The sequence below is a fragment of the Cyprinus carpio genome, chromosome A1 (genome assembly GCF_018340385.1).
Source record: "Cyprinus carpio isolate SPL01 chromosome A1, ASM1834038v1, whole genome shotgun sequence".
Lineage (NCBI taxonomy): Eukaryota > Metazoa > Chordata > Actinopteri > Cypriniformes > Cyprinidae > Cyprinus > Cyprinus carpio.
In genome coordinates this window covers 9,158,458-9,170,590 of record NC_056572.1, presented here as the reverse complement: position 1 = coordinate 9,170,590, position 12,133 = coordinate 9,158,458, and the positions used below count along the sequence as shown (strand labels likewise).

The 12,133-nt window shown below is 35.3% G+C and overlaps 1 protein-coding gene across 1 annotated transcript in view; it reads right to left on the bottom strand.

The window, feature by feature from the left end:
- Positions 1-11,847, bottom strand: part of LOC122146602 — a 28,784-nt gene extending 16,937 nt beyond the window's left edge. Inside the window, exons 1-2 of the mRNA XM_042766348.1 lie at positions 11,769-11,847; positions 10,806-10,875 (exon numbers count right to left, since the gene is read on the bottom strand). Coding sequence (XP_042622282.1) covers positions 10,806-10,875; positions 11,769-11,847 — 149 coding nt within the window. The remainder of the gene's footprint in view (positions 1-10,805; positions 10,876-11,768) is intronic.
- Positions 11,848-12,133: the final 286 nt, after the last annotated feature.

Below are 12,133 nucleotides of genomic sequence, written 5' to 3'. Positions count from 1 at the left end.
TCCACCTCCACACCAACAGCTGTTTGGTCTGATTGGTGCAGAAGTAGTAGAGTTGCATGTCTATAAGTAACTTGTGGCTGATGAGGTGTTTAGATAATCAAACACTCACCATTTACTCATTCTGAGCTCATCTTATCTTTTGGAAACTATGGTGTGGGTGAATTTGATTTAAAAAATAGAATTTAAATTTGTTATTTTACTTCAGAAAAAAAAAAAATCTGCTTCAGAAAAATAAGTGAATACTTTTATTTTTATTTAATTGGCCTTATTCACTGCCATTAGAAGAATATTAATAGAATGGTTCCTTTTATAATAGTTTATATTAAGGGAAGAAAGATACAATTTAAAATTACAAATGACTTGCTTCTTGTGTGTCAGACCAAGGCTGCATCTCATTGCTAGTTTAACTTGATCTTTGTGATGAGTTTGACACTATAGATCATGACATACTCATATACAGATAACACAACTATACAGGTATTCAAGGGCATGATTTAAGATGGTTTAGATCTTACCTGTCTGATCGCTACCACTTTGTTTATTTGCATGGGGAGTCATCTCAGTTATCACCAGTAAAAAATGGAGTGCCACAAGGATCTGTCCTTGGTCCTTTGCTATTTCAAATATTCATGTTGCCCCTTGGTAATATTATTAGAAAATACAGGATTAGTTTCCACTGTTATGCTGATGATACTCAGCTATACATCTCAACAAGACCAGATGGAACATCTAAATTATCTAGGCTAACAGAGTGTGTTAATATGTTAAAGATTGGATGACCAATCATTTTTTCCTATTAAATTTGTATAAGACAAAGATATTACTTATTGGACCAAAAAAAACAGTACACAGAATCTCTTGGATTACAATTTGCAACTAGAGGGATGTACTGCTACTTCCACCACTGTCAAAAGTCTTGGTGTTAAATTAGACAGCAATTTGTCTTTTGAAAATCATATTTTCCATACAAAAACAGCATTCTTCCATCTTAGAAACATTGCCAAGCTACGAAACATGTTACCTGTTTCAGATGCAGAAATGCTAGTTCATGCATTCATGACCTCTAGACAGGACTTTTGTAATGCACTGCTAGGTGGTTGTCCTGCATCCTTAATTGACAAGAAACAGGTAGTCCAAAATGCAGCAGCTAGTGTCCTTACCAGGTCAACAAAATATGATCATATTACCCCAATTTTACAGTCTCTGCACTGGCTATTAAGTTCCGTATCAGTATAAAACATTATTACTTACCTACAAGGCCCTTAATGGTTTAGCTCGTTTGCACCTAACTAGTTTTCTACCATGCTCCCTAAGGTCACAAAACTCTGGACATTTGGTAGTACCGAGGATAGCAAAGTCCACTAAAGGACGTAGAGCTTTCTTCGCATTTGGCTCCCAAACTCTGATAACATTTCGGGTTCAGACACACTCTCTCTGTTTAAATCTAGATTAAAGACACATCTCTTTGGCCAAGCATTCAAATAATGCATCTCATAATCTTGCACTACAGTTATATCTGATCAAAGGCACTTATACAAGTGCTATAACAAGTCTCAGTTAGCTTAACTCAGTACACGTAGCAAGGTTTTTTTTTTAATAATATAATAAATAAAAAGAAAACAGATAGAATAGAAAAAGAATAGAGCAAGCTAATGTTAGAGGTCATTCTGCTTTTGTTAATTGTATAATAAATGAAAAGAAAACAGACAGTATACAAAAATATTAGAAAGCTATTGTTAGATTTTTTAAGAATAGAATTAGAATAGAAAGTGCTAGTCTTTAATGGATTTTTCTGAAATTTGTTTCTGCCACATGTACATTAACTGACAGTCACCTCTGATAAGCTACTACTAAATATTGTCGAAACGTAATTTTCTGTATAGTTGCTTTGCAATGATTTTTATTGTGAAAAGCACTATACAAATGAACTTGAATTGAATTGAAAATAGCAATGACAAGTAAGCAGTTAAAACAAACACCACAGTTAATTCCAAATTCTTGTCTTGTCTTTAAAGGCCAGTTGTTTTTGTACTAAGGTTTTATGGGAACCACGTTCTCTTTTGGCCAATCTATGTGTGCCAAGATATTGACATAGGAGCATCCAAAATGTGGTTGCCAGTTCACCATAGTCATCAACAGGATCAGATATTGAAAGGTTTTAGAACCATCTAAGTCCTTGTCATTGTATCTGGAAATAGATATATGTCAAATTCTAGTTTCGGTTAGAGGCTTTGATTAGAAAGAGTCTGGGCCTGCTGATAAATGTAAATGCAGAAGATAGCAGGGTCCCTAACCAAGATTTTGCAAACCACCTAGGGCAGGGTTGTCAAACTCAATTCCTGGAGGGCCGGAGCCCTGCAGAGTTTAGATTCAATCCTAATTAAACACCTGATCCAACTCATCAAGTCCTTCAGGCTTATTTAAAAACTACATGGTATGTATGTGTGTTTAATTAGGGTTGGAACAAAACTCGGCAGAGCTCCAGCCGTCCAGGAATTGAGTTTGACACTCCTGACCTAGGGGATCAAAATGGAACTGCAGGGGGTTCATCGTTATCATTATCATCATTATTGTTAATGTTTTCGACAAAGTTATTTTATGCTCATCAAGCTACGCATTTATTTGGTAAAAAATACAGTAAAAACAGCAATATTGTTGAATATATTATTTCCTTTTAATTTAAAATACCTATTAAAATTTAAAACCATTTTCTATTTGAATATATTAATGTCATTTAGTAATGTGTATGCTCTTCCAGAAATCATGCTAATATGCTGATTTTTTCAAGAAACATTTCTTAATATTATCAATGTTGAAAACAGATTTTGCTGAACAGTGCAGCCACAAAAAAGTCAAGCAGTAAAAACTTTTAACACTGATGATAACAAGAAACCGTTCTTGAGCAGCAAATCAGCATACTAAAATGATTTCCAAAGGATCATGTGACACTGAAGACTGGATTAATGGTGCTGAAAATTCAACTTTGTATCACAAGAATAAATTACATTTTAAATTATTTTAAAATAGAAAAAAATTGCATTGCAAGAATTCACAATATTACTGTTTTTACTATATAAGAGATTTCTGTCAAAACAATAATAAATCCGAAATATTTCAGGTATATATTCATTTGGATTACATTACAGGAGGAAATAGTGTCTGATTTGGTAAATGTTGCATCCCAAAAGAGTATCAATTCTGCCATTTTTAGTTCACACGACCATTGTCTCAAAATCTGGGTTATTTGATAATATATTAATATATATGATTAAGGACCTATAAGAAGTGTAAAAACATGTAATAGCAATAACGCACATTTGTCTGTTTAAAATGACTCTGTTTGGTTACTTTAGTGTGCTGTGCAACTGATGTAAAGTCTGAGAGCTGCGAAATACCCACTGGGCTAAAGCAGTGTGTTGAATACTAGATGATTGGAGTTTTGCATGACACATTTCGATCGTCTACTGTGAGGATTCATGTGGCATGCTTCAGTTATTATAATCTTTGGTAAATATGTTTTAATGTATCCATATCAGCAGGATTTCTTCTAACAGACAGTCCTTTGCAATAAACCTCTGCTAGACGGCATCTCCTACATGGACAATAATGATTTGCATCATCAGTCCCTGTTGGGCTCTATTTGCTGACATGAGTGCCACTCAGATGAATATTTCATGACTGGAGATGTCTTTGCGATCAGTATGATGAAACTGCCATGGCGTGAGTCTGTTCTCAGTAGATAGGCCTACTGATGCAGAAGTTTGACTGAATGTTTTTGTATCATTGTGATTAATGTAGTGGGGTGCAAGGGTTTACTATGGACCAGAAGGATGGACTTTATGAAGTCTTAAATGCTGCAAGAAAAGAAAATGCATACATGTCTTTAAAATCTCAGCTGTTTATACCAGGCAACAATGAGATTAAACAAAGACCGAATGTAGACTTGGAGAGCATTGTAGACCAAATAGACACTTATCCATGTATAATCATTGCTCTTTAATGAGCATACATTGTTATTGTTAATATATTTGTTAAAATATTTTATTTATTTATATATTTTAATTTCTTTACTTTGGCTTAACAAAACCAAAGAAAAGTGACCACAGATCGCAAGAAGTACATTCTAACACAAACCATAGATACACATACACATATTGCTCTGTGTACTGCGTTAGACTAGCCAGGACTTGTCACTGCACTTACAGGTACAAATTATTGCTCTTTTGTTGGTTTGATTGTTTCTATTGTCCTTTGGATAAAAGCATTTGCTAAATGAATAAATGTAACTGTAATTTAAATGTACTGTCAAAACACACAAACAAAGTGCTTCATAATTGCAACAATACTTTAATCAAATTTAGATTCACGCTGACCAGCCAAAGTTTTGCAAAAAGGATACATAATAAGATCAAAAATAATCAACAAATTGTATATATTTTTTATTTTATTTTAATACAATATAATTTGTGGAACAATATATGGTTATTGAATTATGATAGCCTTGAAACGGGTGGAGTGAGAAATGTTCTTTTTTTATTACATCCATGTCCACATTGAAAATGATATGCAACTAAATTATGTATGTTATTCACATAAATTTTTCTAGCATCATACTTGCACATCAACTGTACCTTATTTTGCAACACACAAGCATTCTAGTTTCTTTTAATGTGCAAGACTTCTAGTTCTTATTTACTATAGTTAAATAAATAGAATAATAACAAAGTACAGTAAACAAGAAAACTATTTGCACTCAAACTGTTTTGTACAGCTAGAATAACTGGAAGCGAATGACACCAGAAGCTTACAAACTCTTATATTAAAAATAAGGTTGATACTGTATTCTATATCTCATAGGGGACTTTGCTGTGAACTCAATTAAACATTTTGAACTATGAAACAGCCTCTGTATCTTTTTAAAGTGCAGGTATGATGATTGCTTTAACACGCAACAACTGGGCCTCAACTTCCTGACAGAAATATTTGTCTCTTTCTTGTTTTGTTACTATCTAATCTAGAGTTAGAACTTGTAACCACATAAAGGGTCAGTTGATTAGTCAAACACATTGTAATATATAATAACAGGTCTTTTACACCTAATTTTACTTACTGCCCCAGTGACTTGACTATTTTCACCATTTTTACTGCAATTTATTTATTTATTTATTGGTGGCAAGCCCTCCTATTTGTCTTTTCAAAGAGCTTCACCTCCGCTTTGTTCCACTCAGAATCAACAGCGACTGCTTTGACAGCCAGCCTGCCCAACCAATCGCCACATGACATGTTGACAGGTCACAATTAATGTAGAAAAATAAGTGCATGAACAGACAGATGGTTACACACATTAACACATCCATTTGTCTTAAAATATTTTCTTATTTGGGCTATTTAAGAGCAATTAGTGTCTCACTTGACAGACACAACAGCAGTATATCTGACGGCATGCATGTTTAGTTTTAAAACTTTAAGGACCGCCTATGGCCACTTTATGCACTGGTTTAGCTCTGTATAAGTGTATTTAACTTATTTCATGTTATTATGTAGTAAATGAGGTTTAAACTGAGTTGTAAACTATAAAGCATTCATGTCTTTATCAAACCCAAGTTGGAAACCTCAACTTCTTTTACTTGACTATTGTGACGTCATGTAAAAACAAAATACTGTGTCTTCAACGAATTGTAATCTCTATATAACTCATATTTGTGTTTTGGTAGGTCATTTTATAGTCATGTCATTTTGTGCGCTATCTTTGTTCCTTTTTTTTCAAGAACATGTAGAGAAACAATGAAGTGAATAAGTATTTGGCCGTCAATAACAATACATCTGCTAGTAGATCCTCTATGCCATTATGAGCGACACATAAACAAATAATTTCTCTAGATGTGAAGAGCTCTGAGCAGAATCTCTGAGTTGCTGTCTCATAATTACATTAATTTGGCAACATCATTAAATAATGAACAAATGATGGATGAGAGTGTTTTTGAACTGTATATCCAGTGCAGTCAAACTCACCCTCAGTATTTAAAATAGCAGGTGAAATTTTAACACACACAAGTTACGAAAAAAAAAAAAAGTTAAAGATAAAATTTAGCTTTTTATTATTATACTGGGGGTCCCTGGGTGATTACTGACAGTCTGTATGCATATTATTTGTTATATTTCCATACGATTTTGTGAAGCATCAACAACATTTAGACATTTTCTCTCTCATTACAGAACAGCACTTCTCCTAATCTAATTGTGCATCACGTAAAGAGATGAAAATGTTTTTCTCTGGCCTCCTGAGATTATTGGCACACGGGTGTTTAATGGCTTCTTTAATGAAAGTGTAATGTCTACCTACCACTACCATTTCTCTGCAGTGTTCTCTCAGCAAAGCTTTGACTCATAGCCTTCATAAGCAGCTAATAAGATAATAAACCCCATAACTTTAATTGCGCACCATTCAGAGATCATATGATCTCCATCACACATTTCTTCAACAGAGAATATGTGAACCTAGATCATTGTGTTAAATGAAACCATATAGTAAATATAATTATATATTTAAAAATAATAATTGAGTTATATTAGTAATTTATTATTATAAATATAAACAGTGTTACGTTTATAATAATTTCTAATTTCAAAGTATTAATAGCATTTTTAAATAACTTTTCTATAAAACATTTACATTATTTTTATACAATAAATAATATTTTCAAATAAATAAGTGTGTATGCATTTTTGTTTTGTTTTGTTTTGATTGTACATTAAAATATAGTATCTAAAAGACAGACAGATAGATAGATAGAACTGCATTTTACATATGAATACATATGAGGTCACACTAATATCAACCGGATATAGATTATTGCATACAGTAAATTTCATAACCCATCTGCTGGCTGTCTAAAGCCCCGTGTGTTTTGAATAAACAACAAACACAGGCACAGTTTCACTCTGTCTGTCATAATCCCTTAATTAATGAAATTAATGAAAATAATCAAATTCATTAGAATAAATAAATAAATAAATGGTTTAAAAAAAACAACAGAGAAAAAAAATAATTACCTAACCTAGTCTTCATAATCTTATGTTCATTCAATGGTCTTGTAAGCCAATATGTTTCTTAGGCTTCGCCTTGTGTGTCCTCATATGTATTCATATTTACAAACCCAATGTTGTGTATTATGTATCCAGCCCAGATGGTGGATCAGCACCTAGAAAATCTCAGCCCTGATGACAGCGGATATGTAGCATCCAAGACAGATACACATCTTGGCTGTTCGTCTGCATGACTTTGCTGCAGCCAGGAATTGAACTGCTGGTTTCGTCTGGCCAGAGGAGAACTGGCCCCCCAACTTGGTTTCATTTTTTTTTCTCCATTCTTTCACTGATGAGTTTTGGTTCTGTCGCCTCTGGCTTAGTTGGGGGCACTTCATTTACAGCGATATCGTTGACTTGATTGCAAATTATTGCACAGATCATTTAAACTGAACTGTTCAACAAACAGGCTAACTGTTTTTGTTATTATCCGAATTAAAGTAATAAATATATTGATCCTCTAGAAGTTACACATTTTACTGTTCGTACTATATTTGTTCTACCAGAAAAAAAAAAAAAAATGAAATGGAGAGTGTGACATTTCTATATCTCAACTATATTACTTAAAAAGTTAAATGAAGAGTTTGACATTTCTATAGCTCAAACAGTAAAGCATGGTGGCAAGAAACACCAAGGTCATGTGTTTGATTCCCAAGGAATGAACCAGTTTTCTTTGTTCTTTTGGTCTGGACCAAAAAAAAAAAAAAAATTGTAGTCCTAGTTTGCTTATAGGGCCACAACCTGATTGGACAGCTTTTATGACATATATTTCGTGAACTTACCAAACATCCAAAATTGCTGTGTGTTAGACTAAATATATGTGGGTATATGTGATGGTATTTTTACCAACTAATAACTGAGAACTGTAAGCATAGATCCTATGACAAAAAGAACCCAGTATGTTTCAGCATTCTGTCCTTTTAGAATCACATTTTGTGATACTGTAATGGGTATGGTTTCTCTTCTGTTTCTACGAGCTTGTTTGATTCTGCGCATCAATTAATTTGTCTCTATGGTTCCTGATTAGATTTAGCAGGTGTCTTGTGTTTCGTTATCTATTCCAAATGTGTAATATAAGCCCTCAGTTGGTTTTATTCTAACCAAAAATGTGAACACAGTTATTGCACAGCAAACAAAGCTGCCTTACCAACAATGAGGGATAAAATGCTGATTGATGACTTCCAGGTGATTAATGACATTAAGGATATGTGGTTGTTCTCTTTGATCAATCGTACATGTTATTTTCATGGTTGTTTGTTTTGTCTCACCTATGGGAAACCATGTTGACTGAATATACATGCATCATCTCTAGATGGAATTGATCAAACTAAATCATGGGGTAATTAATTATTTATTATAAACATGGAGAATTTCATATATGGATATCAAAATGTTGGGAAAAATGAAGTCCACAAAAGTTTAACATTCTCTTTGAACTTAATGATAAAGGAAATTATGGTTAATGTTAACCTTTACACTTTTTAAAATCTATTTCATATCTTCAGGTTCATATTTCATAACTGTAAATCTCTTTAATGCTGTTGGGATGGACTGATGTGACTTGCATTTCAAACAGATATTACCCCGATATAGAAAACAGCCCATTAATAATGAATTAGTTACATTAGTAGGCGGCAGAATATTTAAGACCAGCTTCAAAAACTGCTTCACTTTTTAAAAAGGCGTCCTCTGAAAACTAGTCTAAAAAAAAAAAAAATGTGGCAAAAGGCAGTGAAGATGAAAATAAACAACATGCCAGCATCTTCTTGAGCTCTCATGAAAAATGAAAATACACTAAATATTTCAATGTTATATAATGTTCAGAATCAACACAGATGCCTACACACTGGCCAGTAATCAAATGAGATAGTATATAAAAACTCAAAACTCAAAAATAAACACGCTTCAACAAATTACTTGTTTGCTGGGGTTGTGCTAAACTGTATTTCTTTACTGAGTTCTGCTTTCCATTGGATTCCTATATGCTTTTCTAGTGTTTGCTTGTTTGTCTTGGAACTCTTTTTCTTGAAGTGATGTACTGTCTTCTTTACTGTAGGCCTCTGATGGAGATGACTGAGAGCAGGTGAACCATTTGTCTCAATTACAGGCCAAATACCTCTGAAAGAGTCAGTGAATGGCATCTAATGGTGTCCTGATTGGTATGTGTGGACTTTGTGTTTGTGTCTGATCATTGCATCCAATGAACTGTTAGGGTCTCTTTTTTTTCTCTCTCTGCTCTGTTTTCTCATGCTCACCAACAGCTACAGCAGTAGACTCCAACAAAGATTCTAATTTCTTGATATTTGTGATATTTGTTTTTATATCGTTACTAATCCATATAACACTTTAGTTTCAAAATTACTTTCTATAGGATGGATTATAATAATAATAATATTTCATTGTAATTTTACAGCTTTTTTGGAAGTGAAAAAATAAGTAATCTTATAATTTACTGTGAAAATTCGTAAATTGACATCCCCAGAATTCCCTGCATGACACTTCACATTTGATGTTTTTTCTTTTCATTTAAATATAATGTTCCTTTTTTTTCTTACCAGTTACGCACATATATAGAAACACAGCTGATTAAGTTACATAATAATTTGTGATGTTTTTTATTACATATATTTATATTTGTATATAACCATTAAATGTATAGTAAAGATAGGAAACACATGTTAGTGTATTTTCTGTTGACTGACTTTTGGCCACTTTTGAGCAATCCAACATTTTACTGGACATTCTAGGCAGAGAAGCTGTGATCCTATACAAGCACTCCAACCAAGGAAAGTGTGCTGGTGCGTTCGTGAAATTCCTACAGTGCAGTTTTAGGACTACGTTGCCGAGCATTCATCTGCCGAATCTTCACTGCCGAGCAAATAAAACAGACGAAGTTCTACTCTTCACCCACACAAACAAAGACTTTTTAAACTCTGCTGCACTTTGCTTCATGGAAACCTGGTTGACCAGTGGCATCCCAGACAGCGTGCTTCATCTAATGGGCTTCCAGCTGTTCAGAGCCAATTGCATCACTGAGTCATCGAGTCAGTTTATTATGAACAAGATGCGGTGTATTATGTTTTTAGATGAACGAAGGCTGGTGTACAGACATGACAGTTTTAAAGGAGATGTGCTGCCCAAATTTGGAAGCTTTCTTCATTAACTGTAACCCTTTTTATTCGCCGTGGGAGTTTTCCTCGTTTATTCTGGTGAGTTCATACAGTACTCCTAATGCGTTTGTGAGCGTGGCACTAGAACAGCTGGCTGATCAGATCATACACACAGAGCAGCATTATTCAGCATCTTTCATTATCATTCTGGGTGATTTTAATAAAGCTAATCTCACTGGCAAACTGCCTAAATACAGACAGCACATGGCCCACCAGGGATAGCAATATACTGGACCATTGCTACACAGTTTTAAAGGATGCATACCACTCTGTCCCCCGAGGGACTCTGGGACTCTCTTATCACTGTTTGGTTCATCTTCTACCAGCCTACAAACAGAAACCTAAATCTGCTTAGCCTGTAGCAAGAACTGTAAGGAGATGGACTAATGAAGCAGAGCGGGTTTTTACAAGCCTGCTTCGACTGCACTGATTGGGTTTTTTGATGCTGCAGCCACTGATCTGGATGAGCTCACTGACACTGTGACGTTCTATATCAGTTTCTATGAGGACATATGTGTTCTATCCAGGACTTATTTAACAAGAACAAACCTTGGGTCAGTGCTAAACCCAAACAGCTTTGCCAGTCCAAATATGGTGCCTACAGTAGTGGGGACAAAGCCTTGTACAAACAGGTCAAATACACACTGAATATGGAGATAAGAGTAGCTAAGAGAAGCTACTCTAAAAAGCTAAAAAAAAAAAAAAAAAAAAACAGTCTTCAAGCAATGACCCAACATTAGTGTGGAAGGGCCTGCAATCTGTCACCAGCTATAAGACCCTGTCGCCCAGCACTGTGGAGAATCAACTTTTTGCTGGCTGTTTGAATGTGTTTTACTGAAGGTTTGAAAAGCCTGGTCTCACACCACATACCCGCTCTGACCGTATCACAACACAGTCATCAACACCCTCCCTCTCCCTCCCTTCTACTGCTTCTCAGCCTGCGCTTAAGATCTGAGAAGACGATGTATGCAAATTAAGGAAAGCCAAAGGTAATTTTCAACAGATAACTGGAGCTGTGTGAAGTCCCCTTTTGCTTCTGTCATCTATCTTCACACTAATTTTCAACAGATAACTGGAGCTGTGTGAAGTCCCCTTTTGCTTCTAATGGTCCACCATCATCCCTATACCCAAGAAACCAAAATTCACATGACTACATGACTACAGACTTGTTGCTTTAACGTCTGTGGTCATGAAGTCATTTGAGAGACTGGTGATGGCCTACTTGAAGAACATCACTGGACCCTTGCTGGACCCCCTGCAGTTTGCTTACCGTGCAAACAGGTCTGTGAATGATGCAGTCAACATGGGGCTTCACTACATCCTCCAACATCTGGACAAACCAAGGACTTATGCAAGGATCCTGTTTGTGGACAACAGCTCTGCTTTCAACACCATCATCCCAGATACCCTCCTGAATAAACTGACATAGCCCTCTGTAACCATCTACATCTGTCAGTGGATCATCAGCTTCCTTACAGACAGGCAGCAGCTAGTGAGGCTGTGGAAACTCACATCCAACACCCACACCATCAGCATTGGAGCTCCTCAGGGCTCTGTGCTCTCCCCACTGCTCTTCTACACATGCATTCATCTACACAAATGACTGCACATCTAAAGACCCTTCTTTCAAACTCCTGAAGTTTGCAGATGACACCACAGACATCGGTCTCATCCAGGATAGCGACAAATCTGCTTACAAAAGATTGAGTAGCTGGCTGTCTGGGGCAGTCAAAACTACCTTGAGCTGAACATGCTTGAAAATGTGGAGATGATTGTGGACTTTAGGAGAAACCCCCAGCACTCTCCCCTCACACCTTCATGAACAGCACTCTGGCTGCAGTGGGGTCATTCAGATTCCTTACAACCACAATCACACA